This window comes from Acipenser ruthenus, chromosome 2 (assembly GCF_902713425.1).
Source record: "Acipenser ruthenus chromosome 2, fAciRut3.2 maternal haplotype, whole genome shotgun sequence".
Taxonomy (NCBI): Eukaryota; Metazoa; Chordata; class Actinopteri; order Acipenseriformes; family Acipenseridae; genus Acipenser; species Acipenser ruthenus.
In genome coordinates this window covers 68,121,855-68,138,288 of record NC_081190.1, presented here as the reverse complement: position 1 = coordinate 68,138,288, position 16,434 = coordinate 68,121,855, and the positions used below count along the sequence as shown (strand labels likewise).

The 16,434-nt window shown below is 38.7% G+C and overlaps 1 protein-coding gene across 3 annotated transcripts in view; it reads right to left on the bottom strand.

The window, feature by feature from the left end:
• Positions 1–1,809: 1,809 nt before the first annotated feature.
• LOC117409087 (rho GTPase-activating protein 10-like) overlaps positions 1,810–16,434 on the bottom strand; it is a 97,585-nt gene continuing 82,960 nt past the window's right edge. Inside the window, exons 21-23 of one of the 3 annotated variants that reach the window (XM_034014705.3) lie at positions 12,639–12,758; positions 10,720–10,811; positions 1,810–3,316 (exon numbers count right to left, since the gene is read on the bottom strand). In XM_034014705.3, the coding sequence (XP_033870596.1) occupies positions 3,228–3,316; positions 10,720–10,811; positions 12,639–12,758 (301 nt within the window). In that variant the 3' untranslated portion in view covers positions 1,810–3,227. The remainder of the gene's footprint in view (positions 3,317–10,719; positions 10,812–12,638; positions 12,759–16,434) is intronic. The other 2 variants (XM_034014706.3, XM_034014707.3) reach the window with 2 other exon arrangements.

The following is a 16,434-nucleotide window of genomic DNA, read 5'->3' as shown; positions in this document are numbered from 1 at the left end:
TAGTAACCCATGTATGCTCTATAAAAAAAAAAATATTGCCCGTTACCTTTGACCTCACTTAAAAGTCAAATGTAAAACTGGCTTATAACTCTTTATAGAGTGCACATAGAGTCATGGTTACTATGTAAAAATAGCATTTTGCACTATTTGATAAAAATTTTGGTATTGGTATTGTTACTGGCATTCTGCACTATTTGCTATAGTGTTTGGTACTGGAAGCCATAAAGTTGCTGGCAACTCTAGTTATTATTATTATTATTATTAATATTATTATTTTTATTATTATTATTATTATTCCATCAACTTCAAACTGCTCGCACGCGGTGCATCCAATCAACATAAAACTTTGCAGGTATCATCCCGTGTAGATTACAGTTCAGATGCAAAAAAATTGCAATCCTGCGTCAACCAAGATGGCAGATTTTTTTGGAAAAACCTTTCAAAATCTTCTTCTTGGGAACCGGTGAACCGATTGATCTGAAACTTTGCAAATGTCATCAGTAACCAAACCCGCTTCAAGTTTGCGAGGCAGACGTTGCTGCGATACATTTTACTATCAAAATGGCTGCCACCAAATTCACCAAAACGCGCCCAAACATCAAACTGCTCGTTTCCAAACCGTTTAACCAACTTCTGGGGACAATGGAATTCAAATATGGAAAAATTGTGCTCTTTCATATAACAAGATGGCGGCCAGACCTACGTGTTGTTCTTAAATTTAAAACCGCTTCAGTTGAACACAGTTTAGTTAATTAACTCCAAAGTTGACAAGCATCATTCCTGTGTCAATACAACTGACTTTTCCAAAAATGCTGTTTGTGTGTAAACCAATATGGCCACCTGACGTATTTCTTTAAAAACCTTTCAAAATCTTCGGTCAAATGTAAAACTAGCTTATATGGAAAACATAAAGGAAACCATATGTGCTCTATCCAAGAATTACTTTGCCTGTGACCTTTGACCTCTCCTTAAGTTAAAATGTAAAACTAACTTATAACTCCTTACAGAGTGTGTATAGGTTAATGGTTACTATACAACACAGATAGAAAGCCATAAATGCTATATCCAAAAAAATCACCTTGCCTGTGACCTTTGACCTCTCTAAGGTCCGATGTAAAACTAGCATATAACTCCTTACAGTGCACATAGGGTTAAGGTTACTACACAACACATTTAGGAACCCATATATGCTCCATTCAAAAATTACCTTGATCATGACCTTTGACCTCTCTAAGGTTAAATGTAAAATTAGCTTATAACTCCTTACAGTGTGTACATAGGGTTATGGTTACTATGGTGTTTAAAGTTATAAAGAATCGTAAGATAATTAACTAATGCAGTATTGTGAATTGAAATTGCTCCATAAAACTGATCAGTTGCTGACACTTGTGCTGCAATGCTACATCTTGCCCAAATCTCCAACTGGTACTGAGCTTGGCAGCCATAAAACTGCCTGGCAGTTCTAGTTCCAACATTTTATTGTATTCACATGTAGTGCGATACATTTTAAACAATATAACATACGCTTAAGGGTATATTCAAGGTTGAACTTATACGCAGATATAGGTACATTTAAAAAAGATGTGCATAAATACTTGAATAAAAACTGGCATAAGAAAAAGGGTGAAAAAGCATTCTCTCTCACATAGGACCATATGCTTATATTCAAGATAATATGGTACAAATACATTTACCAGCATTATGGAACTGAATCTAACAGAGGTTGAAAAATAAGATTGAATGTATCCTTTGCATAAAAGACTGATATACCATCTGCTGACCACGTTGTTGAAAAAACAGGGTCTGAAATCATATCACAAACACATACATTTATTTGTCACAATTAATCGTTTTCCAAGACTTTCAAAAGTACTTTTTTGTATTTATTTATTCATCAGCAACAAATTTGAAATGTAACACATGTACAGTTTCTTAATTTAAAAGTTCAATTCAAAAACACACACCAGTAAGAACAGCAGTTTAAAAAAAACAAACCCCCAACAAATCATTGTGTCTCAACAGCAGTCGTTGTGTGCAAGAAGTGCCCTGTGTGCATTTACAAAATCCAAACTACACCAGTTGCTGTGCATTAACAATATCCCAACAATTATCTCTGATGCGAGCCCACAAAAAAGAATAAAAAGAACTACAGAGCTTAAGTGAACATCAAAAATAGTATGTTAATTTGTGTGGTACCACAGGAATCATGCAAATCAATAGCCTAAGTTCCCAAACTGGAGCTTCGCATGAATTTATATTGAGTCGTAAATTCTGTGCACGAAACCAGAAGATACCAATATAAATATATTGCGAATAGGGACTTATGAAAAGGGGGCGGGGGGGTCCCTTTGTGTGGAAGTAAACTAGTGAACTTACCAGGTACATCATACTAAAACCCCCATGTATTGTCTGTGCTAAATCATCCAGTCATGAATCAGCACTTTTTAATCTGATAATGAATTCGCACTTTGCAAATACTGTAGCTGCTGCTTTGCAATTTTGTGAAAAACAAGATTTGGATTTAACATGTATATTTTAAACAACTTAACATTGCAATACAAAATACTGTATACAAAAAAGACCTGAATGTTGAGACTGACTTTCTTTGAAATGTATATATATATATATATATATATATATATATATATAAACAAAAATGTTTTGAGCTCAAATCAACTCAACCAGCATCTAGCTCACTAACTAGAACAACCTTACAATGCAAGTAGATTTATAATTAGATTTGTCCTTACAGCTTGTGACATGTATGTCTTGTGTAGTAGCTGCACTCTGATCCAGTGAAACAAATATGGTAGATATACAGACAAGCAAGCAAGATAAACCAATGCACAACATTACAGACTTTAAAATAATTCTTACCTACATCTTTACAAATAATTCTCAAAAGAGAAAGAATAATGATTATGCTAAAATGTTACACTGATTAAAAGATATATTTATTTTTTAAAAACATTAAAATGCTTCTATATATTTTCTCTATATTCCAACCTTTATTTCTTCAAAGCTGCTCTTTATTTTAAGACTGACATAAGACAACACGGTATTTATATTTGGCAGTTCTGCAGTGGGGAAACACATTGTTCTAGTCATGTGTTTGAAAGCATATCAATATATGCAAAAGTGAGTCAAAGAAAAAAAAAGGGGGGGGGGGGGGGTCACTATTGAAGATCATGGATACCATGTATACCGCAATATCTCCAGCGTTTTGGCTATAGAAGCTCAACATAGTTTTTTGGAATAAGTCCTCTTTTTCCATCAAGTTTTCCTTCCAGCCACCCCGGTTCTTTGGAAGAAGTCACTTTAAAAAGGAAAGAAAAACAAAACAATTCAATGAGTGATTGTGCAGCTTGGAACAAAGAACATGGCTAACATGTGTGCAAGTAACATGCACCTCCCATCAAGGCCTGTAAATACAAAACTATCAGTATTATGAAAAGGTAGGTCACCATGACCTACATCTACCAGGAGCACAGGTTCTCCATGCAAGTGGTAAGAGGAAGTAGCTTCCAACTGCATTTTCATTGCCCCCAAAAATTAAGAAAACACGGCATCTAAGTCATTGCAATAAGAAGTAATTGCACAATGACTGTGAAGAGAAATTAACAAAAATAAACTGAAATGTGAAGTTGCTTACTCTTTAAAATTATCCATATGATTTTTTGTAATTGCATTATTATGCATTTAATATTCATGAAACATTAGTTACTTGGTTCCCTGGAATAGAAATGTAACCATTACCGTATGGGTATTTACCTCCTAAAGACCCCGAAAACTGAACAAGATATACCAAGCTGCTTGCAGAGCCTGTGACGCATTCATGGCCCGCCCCTGAGGGCATAAAATTACTGTGCTCACTGATCTTCACGTCACTTTTCCTTCATGCCTGCAATCATGGATACAGCGACTTTGAAGGTTAATGGTTACATTTCTATTTCAGGGAAGCAGGGTTATGATAATAACCTAACGATCCCTTTCAAGTATGAAATGTAACCATTACCATATGGGGGAGTGTACCGAAGCCGTCGCAAAGGAAATATTGCAGAAGAACTGGAATGCTACAAGCCTAAGCCGAGAGGCTGCCTTGTGCGTTACCATACAGAACCCCAGTAACAAGTAGGGCTAAAAAATTGAGGGAGAAACTCACCTCTGTGCCTGTGTTGAAAGGGTCAACTTGAAAGCCACCTTTAACACTCCACCCTTAACATTCCAAAGCCAGGGTTTTGAGGATCCACAACATTCAGTCTGTAGAACCTAGTAAAGGTTTGGGGAGTAGCCCACACCGCTGCATTGCATATATCCTTGACAGATGCCCCCTGGAATAAAGCCCACGAAGTTGCCATGCCCCTGGTGGTATGGGCAGTGAGCTTTTCTGGAGGGGGCAAGTTGGCCAACTCATAGGCAGTCCTGACTGTGTCTGCTATCCACTTGGACAGCTGCTGCTTAGATAGGGCTTGACCATGGGACATAGCAGACAAAAAATTGTTTGGACTGCCTCCAACTTTTCTTCCTGTCAACGTAGTATGCCAGCGCACTGGGCAGAGTGTATGGAGCTGTCGCTCTGTCAGACTGGAAAGGTGGCATGGCAAGCCGAAATGGCTGCCAGATAGACCTTTAACGTGGCGGGCGAATTCCCCTTGTCAAAAAGGTCCTACAAAAACAGCAGCATAGCTGCCATGGGACAGGTAGTGGGGTCAAACCCACGTGGCAGGCACCACGTCTCAAAGATGCACCACTTGTACCCGTACTAGTAACGAGAGGACGCTGCTCTGACATTTTGGTGTCAATAACCCTATTGGACAGACCCCGATGACTCAAATGCAGCCATTCAGGGGCCAGACCCAGAGCTGCAGGTCTGATGGGTTGGGATGCCATAGTTCCCGGTGCCTGACTGAGCAGGTCTAGGTGCTTGGGCAGTCTCCAAGGCTGGCCACTCAGGAGCTGCATCAGGGTTGAAAACCAGAGTCTCTTGGGACAATAAAGAGCTACTAGGAGCACCTTGGACAGGTTCTGCCAGATTTCCTCCAGACACAGCAGGACCAGGAGAATGGTGGGAAGGCATATAACAGTTGCCTCGGCCACATGTGTGCCAAGGCATCTACTGCCAGCGGGTCCCCACTTCCTATTATGGAGAACCAGGGGGGGATAGTGGGTTGACTTCTGGGTAGGCAAAGAGACCTATCTCTGGTCTCCTGAACTTATCCCAAATGGGGCTCACCGCCTCAGGATAAAGCCTCCACTCTAAGGTGCTGGGCACTCTCAATTGATCACCCAGGGCAAATGTACTGCCCGCAGTGAGAGGAGGTTCTCATGTGTCACCACTGTTGTGTTGGCTGTACGGAAAAGCACACGAAAAATCCTGCTGAACTGCCTGCAGCACCAAAACATTGATGTGGAGACCCTGCCAAGGGGAGTTCCACACACCTTGTGTCCCCATGCCCTTCCATACAGCGCCCCAGCCCAGGCTGGACACGTCTGTGGTGACGATCTCCCGAGGCGTAGATGGGCAGGCTGTTTCCCCGAGAGAGCGCCTTTAGACAGTGACGAGACGCAGTCAATAGGCGGTTGTGGTTCAACGCGGGCTGAAAAATGTGCTGTTGAACCAGACCTGTAGAGGGCGCATGTGGAGAAGACCCAGTAGAAGGGTCTGGGAAGCTGCTGCCATCAAGCCCAGAAGTCACCCAACCGTTAAAGGTGGCTGGTGACAAGTTTTGTGTGGGCCTGTGTCTGTTCTGAAGACTGAACACAAAATTAGCCAGTTGTCCACATAATTGAGCACTGAAAAGGAGCCAGGATAGCTTCCTTGCACTTCGAGAAGTGCATGGAATATGGGGAGCTAAGGAGAAGCCAAATGGCAAGACACAGAACTCATACGCTACCTCCTACCTACCTCCTGAGACACCACCGCGGCGTCCTGTGGGTTTGTGAGTGATGTTCCAGTCACACCCTGAATGGGAGGGGGACTGCTTAAACTGCAGTGAGTAGTCTCTCTGTAATACTGCAGATGGTTCCCTGAAACAGCAATGTAACCATTAACCTTCAAGGTCGCTGCATCCATGACTGTAGCAGGCTTGAAGGAAAAATGGCACGGAGAACTGTGAGCGCAGTGCTGCAACATGGGATTATACAGTCGCATGACTGCATCACAGCCTCTGCGAGCAGCTTTGATATATCTTTTTTAGGTTTCGGGGTCTTTAGGAGGTAAAAACCCATACGGTAATGGTTACATTTCGTACTTGGAAGGGAGCTTTGGCTTCATACAAAACTGGATCCTTCCAATACCATTCAAACAGACAAACATTTTATTGAATAACTAAAAATTAAGAATTCAGTGATGGTTAAAAGCGTGTGTCGCATATCTGATTATTTTATTTTGGCCAGTTCCAACACTTGTCCATTTTTCAGGGAACACAAAAAAGATACAATAGCAAAAACACATATCTGAAAGGACTGTGTTTTAAAATAAGCAGGCTTCCATTTAGATGTACTGTATGGGTTTTGTTGGTACAGTACTATATTTTCAACAGTGGTATTTTAATTCAGAACGATATGATTCTGAAAATATCACTTGCCAAAACTAGAGACAACACGTTAACTGTAATACAGTACATACTTTTAAATCCGGTATGTATTATAAAAATTCCCATTAACAACATAACAGCAAAACAACATCTAAATGTTATCCATGCACAGAACTGCGTAAAACATAAAAGGCAATGCAATTTAGCAAAACCAAAAGATTAAAAATAAAACACACAACACAGTTTCCAGAATTAAAACAGTACCCCAAATCAGTATTCACAATTGCAGAATATAGTGCTCGATAAGTCCCTAATGTCACAGTTCACTTGCAAATGAAAATGCACAAAAGCAACAAAAGATCACAGCTAAAAAAAGAAAAAGAAAATACATCACAGTATCTAAAACTGTTTAATGATTAACTGTTACATTACCCTAGCTTGTCTCATTCGCTTTGTTTTGGCTGCATTTTCGCCAGGTGAAACTGGAGGAAGTGCTGTGTAACTGCACAGTATAAGGCAGACTGATTTGGCATGCAGACAGAATTAAAAAAAAAACACAGGCTGTGACGGATATTCAGATAAATTGTAACATTGAAGAGATGGGCTTTGCATCAGAAAACTGGTGACGGAGTCGGAAATCGCGTGTGACGGGCAAGCGCATTATTTTGTTACATCATATATATATATATATATATATATATATATATATATACACAGATCCCTGACCAATTCTCTCATATTACTGAATTACAAATGGTACATTGAAATTTCGTTCTGTTTGATATTTTATTTTAAAACACTGAAACTCAAAATCAGTTATTGTAAGGTGACATTGGTTTATTGTTGGGAAATATTTTTAAGAAAAATAAAAAAACTGAAATATCTTGCTGGCATAAGTATTCAACCCCCACACATTAATATTTGGTAGAGCCACCTTTCGCTGCAATAACAGCTTTAAGTCTTTTGGGGTAAGTATGTACCAGCTTTGCACACAGTGTCGGAGTGATTTTGGCCCATTCTTCTTGGCAGATTTGCTCCAGGTTGTTCAGGTTGGTTGGACAACGCTTGTGGACCGCAATTTTCAAATAGTGCCACAGATTCTCAATGGAATTGAGATCAGGACTTTGACTGGGCCACTGTAGGACATTCACCTTTTTGTTCTTGAGCCACTCCGATGTTGCTTTGGCCTTGTGCTTGGGATCATTGTCCTGCTGAAAGGTGAATTTCCTCCCAAGCTTCAGTTTTATAGCGGACTGAAGCAGGTTCTCTTGCAGTATTTCCCTGTATTTTGCTCCATCCATTCTTACTTCAATTTTAACAAGATGCCCAGTCCCTGCTGATGAGAAGCATCCCCACAGCATGATGCTACCACCACCATACTTCACTGTAGGGATAGTGTGTCTTGAGGCATGGGCAGTGTTAGGTTTACGCCACACATAGCGCTTTGAGTTTTGGCCAAAAAGCTCTATCTTGGTCTCATCTGACCACAAAACCTTTTCCCACATCGCAGCTGGGTCACTTGCATGCTTTTTGGCAAACTCCAGACGTGCTTTCAGATGGTACTTTTTGAGTAACGGCTTCTTTCTCGCCATTCCCCCATACAGGCCAGTGTTATGCAGAGCTCTTGATATGGTTGACTGGTGCACCATTACTCCACTCCCAGCCACTGAACTCTGTAGCTCCTTCAAAGTGATTGTTGGCCTCTCTGTGGCTTCTCTCACAAGTCTCCTTCTTGTTTGAGCGCTGAGTTTTGAGGGACGTCCTTTTCTTGGCAGTGCCTGGGTGGTGTGATGCAGCTTCCACTTCCTGATTATTGATCCAACTGTGCTCACTGGGATATCCAAACACTTGGATATTATTTTGTACCCTTTCCCTAATCTATGCATTTGTATTACTTTATCTCTAACTTCTGTAGAATGCTCTTTGGTCTTCATTTTCCTTCAGATTCACAGTGATCCTTCAACAGTGGGGTTTCTATTCAGGAAATGTGACAGCAACTTTAATGGTTCACAGGTGGAGGCCAATGGTAAGATAATTGTGTCCTCGTTAGGGCAATTTCTTTCATCGGTGTAAACTGGGAGCTTCCACAGCACAGAGGTTGAATACTAATGCAAGCAAGATATTTTAGTTTTTTATTTTTCTTAAAAATATTTCCCAACATAAAACCAATATCACCTTACAATAAATGATTTTGAGTTTCAGTGTTTTAAAATAAAATATCAAACAGAACGAAATTTCAATGTACCATTTGTAATTCAGTAATATGAGAGAATTGGTCAGGGGTCTGAATATATATATATATAAATGGGGATTAATTTGATTGTTAACGCGACTGACGTGTATCTGGGTAACGGATATCCAAGTGCTGACTGTAATCACCAATATCCCTTATGGAACATTTTTGAAGCAGTTACACATCACACAAACCCAAGACTGGTAAAATGAATGGCAGGCTGCAACATGGGATTATACAGTCGCAGACACATATATTGGCACCCTACACTTAATATAAGATAATTCTAGAAAAAAACATGTTAAGTACAAGCATTTATGGAACATTAGCCGCTAAGGAATATGACAAAGACCAAAAATACACAATTTCTGGTATTTTAACAAGCGATCTTTATTAAAAACAAAACAAAAAAACACAGCACTTAAGCAATTTCAAATAGGCCCTATTTGTTCATGACAAAAGTATTAGCACCTTTACATTAAAAGTCTGTAAAAATGTAATATAACTTATTAAAAATATATATTAATTGATTGAAAACCATTACACAATAATTAAACTGCATTATAAAAGACAGTAGCAAGCAAAAAGAGGTAATAAGGTCCAACATCTGTTGAAAAGAATGTTTTGGCATCACAGAAGATGATGGTCAAGAGAAAGAAGTTGGATTCATGTTTGAGAAAAGCACTTGTAGCAAACTACAACAAAGGAAATGGCTACAGAACAGTATCAAAGAAATATGGAATACCAATATCCACAATGAGAGAAATAAAACAAGTACCACAGAACAAATTCAAAACGCTTGAAAGAAGTGGACATTCAAATAAAATAATGGGTACAGCAGGTTGGAGAATCGCCAGAGCAGCTAAAAAGATTATCAGCCAAGGACTTAAAGAAAGATTTAGAAGCATCAGGCATAAAGTACTGTACAAAACACACCTGAACAGTTGTAGGCACATGGACTTCGCTGTAAAACTTTTTTAAAGAAAATTCATAAAACAAACCATCTAAAATTTGCCAAGAAATATGAACAGGTATCAAAGGCATTCAACAAAATTCTCTTGTCCAATGAGACTAAAATATAACTTTTACCCAACAATAGATCACAGTATGTTTGGAGAAAGAAAGGGAAAGCCTTCAATGAAGAAAACCTTGTACCTACAGACATGGAGGTGTCATGATATGGGGGTGTTTTAGCAGTTCAGGGACTGGAGACATTCATGTGATTGAAGAGCGAATGAATGCAAAACATTATACAAAGTACAATGATATCCTCTGCTTATAGGCTTATTGGCAGACGGTTTATCTTCCAACACGACAATGACCCAATGCATACAACTAAGTCAACTGTGAAATTCTTGAAGGAAACAGAGATAAAAGTTCTGGTCTATGCAATCCCCAGATCACAATCCAATAGAAATCATTTGGACCGATGTAGCCAAGTATTGTGTATCCTATCCATCTGAACTGAAGGAAATATGCAAGACAGAATGGGCCCAGATTTCACCAACAAGATGCAACAGACTGGTTAAAAACTATCAAAAGTCTGAAAGCCGTAATAAAAGCAGTATTTACCTTTTTTATCACTTGCTATAAGCGTTGACTCAGCAGTTCTTACGCATGTTATGGAACAGTATTTTATAGGCCTGCCACTAAATTAATCTGGGCTCAGAGACGGTGTGTGATAGCAAGCAGCAGGTAGGGTTCTGTCAACACATGACTGTTACGTTTTTCCAAGAAGAAAGTCTGACAAATCTTTCTAGTAAAAGATAGCCACATCAAACAAAAACTGTTTAAAAAAAATGGTGACTATAGATATGAAGTGTTGAAATACCTTGTTGGCCGTTTCATTTAGACTTCTACCGATTAGAGATCTGATTTCCAGTATGGCCAAAAATCCAATATGCTTGCAGTTCTAAGTGGCTGACTGGCAATATTGATAATAACACTTACCATCTTCAAATATTGCTCCGACTGGGAATGATAACTCTGAGTCATGCTCTGCTTCACAAGAAAATACCGCTTTGGCTTTCCTGTATGTGACACTGAAAAATGAAAGTAATCAGTAATAGCAGGCTTTAGAAGATTGCACTACAGTTCAATTCAGGCTGTTATGCCTGAGATAGTGTGAGATTAGTCATAACAAATGCGATCACACTTGACCCTCTCAAACTTGGAGGGATGATTAAGGGTGGATTGTAAGATAACTAGAAGCATTCAGAACTACTGTATTTGTAAACATTACAGAAACTGAAAAAGACAAATCATTAACCCTTTGCGGTCCATTGTCGGACTGGGTCCGACATTGCAATTATTCCTCACAGGTCCTTTGTCGGACTGGGTCAGACATCATTATAGCAACGCAATAAACGGGTCTTTAGTCGTTTTTTCTCCGGAAAAAGCCGAGAAAACCATTCAATTGCCGAGTGGGAGCGACAGGAGCCGAGACAAGTCGAAAAAAATAAATAAAAATAAAAAAGGTGTTTCTCATGAATAGTCACACATGGTATCAGGTATCAGATAACGGGGGCGGTCTGAAGTAAACAAGTTGGCTGTCTGAATCAGCGCACAGAAAACACGGACATTTGCAGAGCTTTTTTGAGATGTTATAGTAATAAAATAATGACTTGGATCGCATTATTGAGGAGTTTGGTGATAAAACGAGTGATTCGGAGATGATCGATCGGTATGTACGACTATTATTATTATTATTATTTATTTCTTACATAGGTAAACGCTATAGCAAACGAAAGGGTGGGGCGGGGCTGGAGATGCCTAGTGAGTGCTTTGTTGATATGCAGGGCCATTTAAACCCGTTTGACTGTGAAAAAAAAAAACTTTTAAACAGCGCGTCTAAAATTAACTGCGCGTGTGAAAATAAATTAGACCTGGCGTGCCTGACGCGCATTTAATAAATGGACCGCAAAGGGTTAAAGTTTTTTTTTTTTTTTTTTTTTTTGGTGTTTCTTGCTATTTGCACAAAACACCAGGTCAGCAGAACTGTGGAATGTTGCAATACTTGCAGGAACTGGGAACACTTTTTCAGACTTAAACTTCATCAGACCCACTGAAAAAAAAAAAAGCTCCAATCCAGTTTTGGTAGTTCCACAGGAAGTGAATTTATTTAGGATGATTATGTTTGTTTCTCACAATAACCAAATAGTTTAAGAAATGATGAACATTATATTTGAACTATGATCATTACATTTTAAGCAACTGGTAATTTGAGTAAATCTTTTGACTGTATAGTGTACATTTGTTTGTGTGTGGACGACAGTGGTTTAATGAGTGTCCCCAAACCCAATAGTGCTGTATGTTAATATATATTTGTATATTACAGGGATCAAACAGCCCTTGGACTATTCAGGTGGGTTACTTGTAGTGCCTGTTTGGATGAACAGTGTAAAAAGCATGAAGTTGAAAGGGAATTTCCTCACAAGCCCTTTCCAGTCATATAGGTTTCTTGTGCTCCCATCACAGATGACACCTCCGTTTGTAAGAACTATTTAATTAGAATAGTACATGGTTAATTAGTTGAATATATGAGCAATTGGAATGTTGATTATTTATTAATGAAAGTGTTAATTAGTTGGATTGTTTATTTATTGCCAAATAATTGAAAAAAGTGTTGATTTATACAAGTTGACTTAGCTATCAGGCAAAGTCATTAAAATGCAAAGTTTCACACACTTATTCTAATGGGACACAGCTTCTATGGAGGGGACTAGAATAGCAGTCCTTTAAATGCTGAGCTTTCCCAGAAATGTAAACTTTAGGTTAATGACACCTCAAAACATGGGGTTGAGATTTCTCACACAGAGTATTCTGTCAATGACAGAGCTGGGTCAAACCAACAGTAGCTGTTGTCCTACCTATCTCCCGGCTTGTCATTGTTCGTTCCTTCGGGTGAGAAGAAGGTGGCTGACGATGGAGAGGCAGGGGTGGTGAGCGATGAAGCATTCATCTGTGGAACCGTTGAGGGGTAGGAAATGCTGGGGAAGCAGGGAGTAAAAACAGTGCTCTGAAATAAATTTAAAACCTTTTTTCCCTCCAGACAGTTAAAGCTCAGAACAGTTAAAGCTATGGAATATTGACCTATAAGTTTAGAATCATTTATTATTACAATTTTAGGCTGTGTGCGAAGTCAGAGTAGAAATTCATCACAACATCCGTTATTATTATTTCTAAGACATACCCTGTATTTTTATTTTTTTGTACCTCAAAACAATAGTGCTGCATGCAAGTAATACAGCTGTATGAAAATGCAGTGATTTTGGCTGTGGTTTGGAATTATGTGAACTGTCCAACAGGAATGCTTCAGCAATATCCCTGGCTGGCTACATAATACAGCCTGGAGGGGTTCTGCAGGGGCCTGGGGGTTGATGTTCGATGTTTGACATAACTGGCAGAGTAGCTGCTCCATCTAAGGGAGCAAACAGCAAGTTTCAGTGTTTTGTGGAAGGGATCTCAAATGCAGCCAATGCCAAACAAATATTACTTTAAAAAGGCAAAACGAACCAGCAGTTTGCAACGACTCCATTAACATCCATCTTGTTATAGTGTTTAATTGAATACCAAGAATATTTTTGGCACTCACACTTGACATGCTGGGTCAGGCAAGCTAATTAGACAAGGTCGCTAATAAAATAATAAAAGTATTAGGATTCAAATATAGTCTGTTTTTTTTTTTTTTTTTTTTTTTTTTTTTTTAAGAATTTCACAACTGTCTTGGATTTGCCCCTCAGTCCTGTCCACCCAAGGGAAAAAACAAACCTGTTATGGGAAGCACTGGGCTTATATACTGTACTTACTGCTCACTGCATGCCAACCATACATCTGTCTTTTTTACTATGCCAATATATTCATCACCATCATTAAAAGGAGGAGTTTAAAGCTGCAGTATTTACAGTACCAAAAGGGAACTCTTCTAAGCAATATTCTGTAAATTACACTTTCAAAAAGTTAGGCAAGTCTGCCACTGAGTACCTGCAGCCTGCAATGTGTGGTGTAGAATACTAAAATGATGCTTTCCATCTGTCTATCCTTCACACTCCATAACTCACAAACTAAGTAGGTTATGGAGGTTATTGTCACACACAGCGTTCGTACACACATTAGAATTTCCAGGACCAAAAAATAATGTCATACTATAATGCACAAGCGTTTTACAGTCACAACTACAAATGTTACCCCAGCTGTATCGCAATAACTAAAACTATAATGACGATGACAAAAAAAAATATCAGTTGCTCATTAAATCCTGCCAGTGTGTGCAGTTCTTCTTTGAATAGCAGACACAAATCTAGTATTGAAACAATGACAGTAACTTGTGTTTAATAACTGGCTTCAGAACAAGAACACAGTCTAATTCAGTCGCAGCTCTAAGTAACCCTAACCCACTGGCGTCGCATTACTACGTCACACAGCTGTTGAATATAAACATAACCCCCCCTCCGTATGCAACAGCACATTCAATACATCACACCTCATAAACACCAGACACTTGACACAAAGTCATCACAAAACTGCCAAAACAACCATTTACTGTAGTACTGTATTAAATTGCATGTCCGATATTAATTATAGCTGCGGTTAAGAAATAAAACTAAAATTCTTTAGCAATGTCTTACAAGCATCTAAAGGTAGACATGATTTATGAATACTGCTCATATATTATTTCAATACTATATTTAAAAGCGCAGACTTAGTATATTATATTTAAAATATATATTAACTGACAATCTTACCTGGCTGTTTACTTGCTGGCATTTGTTAATGTTTGCAGAAGTTCATCAATTTTATCCTGAAGGGAAGAGAGGTCTCGCTCTTTTTCTTTAGCACTTCTCCTCATGCTGTTGGGTTTACTAATCCACGTTAAATGTCCTGTTGATTCTGCTTTCTCAGCAAATTCATCAGCTGATTTTATTAGATTTTATCGTGCTTTATATTGATTGTTTTTGTCTTTCTGCAGCCAGTCATTATAGGTCTGTTTTCAAACCACCGTTCATTGAAATGGCACTTGCCTGGCATTTTTGAGTACATTTAAAGTGTTTAAAAGACTAAATACACAGCTACTAAACCGTTACTAAGCAGCAACCGCAATCTCTCCCACCAGCTCTGGCGAGCATCAAACTCACACGAGAATACACTTGACTGATAACGCGGTGAGCCAATCAAAAAGCACGAACAGTGAGCCAAATCGAGTTTGGTCATATCCGACATATTGTGGGGGGCCGGGGCTGACCCTATAATAAAATGTGGATTTTCCAGAGTGTTCCAGGACTGGATTTTGTTAAAGCAGTTTTCCACGACTTTCCAGGTTTTCAAGCACCCGTACGAACCCTGCACACAGGTAGACCAAGGCATATACAGGAATTGTGGGAAACCTGACATTTGACCTCCAAGTCAAGGTCAGAGAATACCAAGCCGATTCTCTATTTTTGATGTTCTCACAATAGGAGTAGAACTGATGATCTGATTTGGATAACATTTTGTAGAATTAAGCAATTAAGTACAAACTTGGTTCTTAATACGATTTAAGTAAATAGCCTTTGTTTTCGCCTTTCTGAAAGTAACACTGACCAAGTTAGATCTGAAAATAATTTTCTGTACGGCTTTTTCAATACTTGGGATCTGTTTTCCAGGTTTATATACAAAATATGTTATTTAAATAATTTTTAATTGATTGCTTATATATTTTTCTAAAAAATATGACAAACAATTCTAGGAGGGTTGTAAAATTGAGATCCATGATACGGACAACATGCCCCACATGTCAACCTGTTCCAATCCAGTTTTAAATAACTTTAGCATAACAGAGGCAGAAGTGTTGAAGGGATTAGGAGCTCTTAAAATAAACAAATCCCATGGGCCGGATGAGATCCTCCCAATAGTAAATGAAAGAAGTTATTTACAAACCTCTAACTAAGATCATGCAACAGTCTCTTGAGACTGGTGGTACCGACAGATTGGAGAATTGCAAATCTAATACCGATCCACAAAAAGGGACAAAACCATACCAGGTAACTACAGACCAATAAGCCTGACTTCTATTATATGGAAACTTATGTAAACTATAAGAAGATCCAAAATGGAAATCAAGATGCAACATCGACAATGGATAATTGCAAAGCATATGACATGGTTTATTTAGATTTCCCAGAAATCTTTTGACAAAGTCTGGCATGCACATGGATTAGGGAGTGGTTAACATGTAGAAAACAGAAAGTACTGATTAGAGGAGAAAACTCAAAATGGAGCAAGGTAACTAGAGGAGTACCACAGGGATCACTATTAGGTCCTCTGCTATTCCTAATCTACATTTCAGTAGTTCGGGACAAAACACCAATCACACAAATTTATTTGATTTAAACTATTTATTTAAAAGAAATGCGATGTATGCGATAGCTGTAAAAAAAACATTATTTCCGTAGAAAACATTAATTTGGCATCAAACCTAACTTGGTTTGAGGACTCACGCCTGGCCGTGAGGACGAGGCAGAGACCCCCCCAATAGGAAAATTAAACTAATTTTAAGATGTGGAGATGGGGAAGGTGGTGGGTTACAAATGAATCAAACCGCATACAAGGGGTAAGTGGAAAGGGTATTTATAATGCTAGCAGGAGTTAATTGCTGACGTGTAAATTGAATGATTCAATTTGGCGACG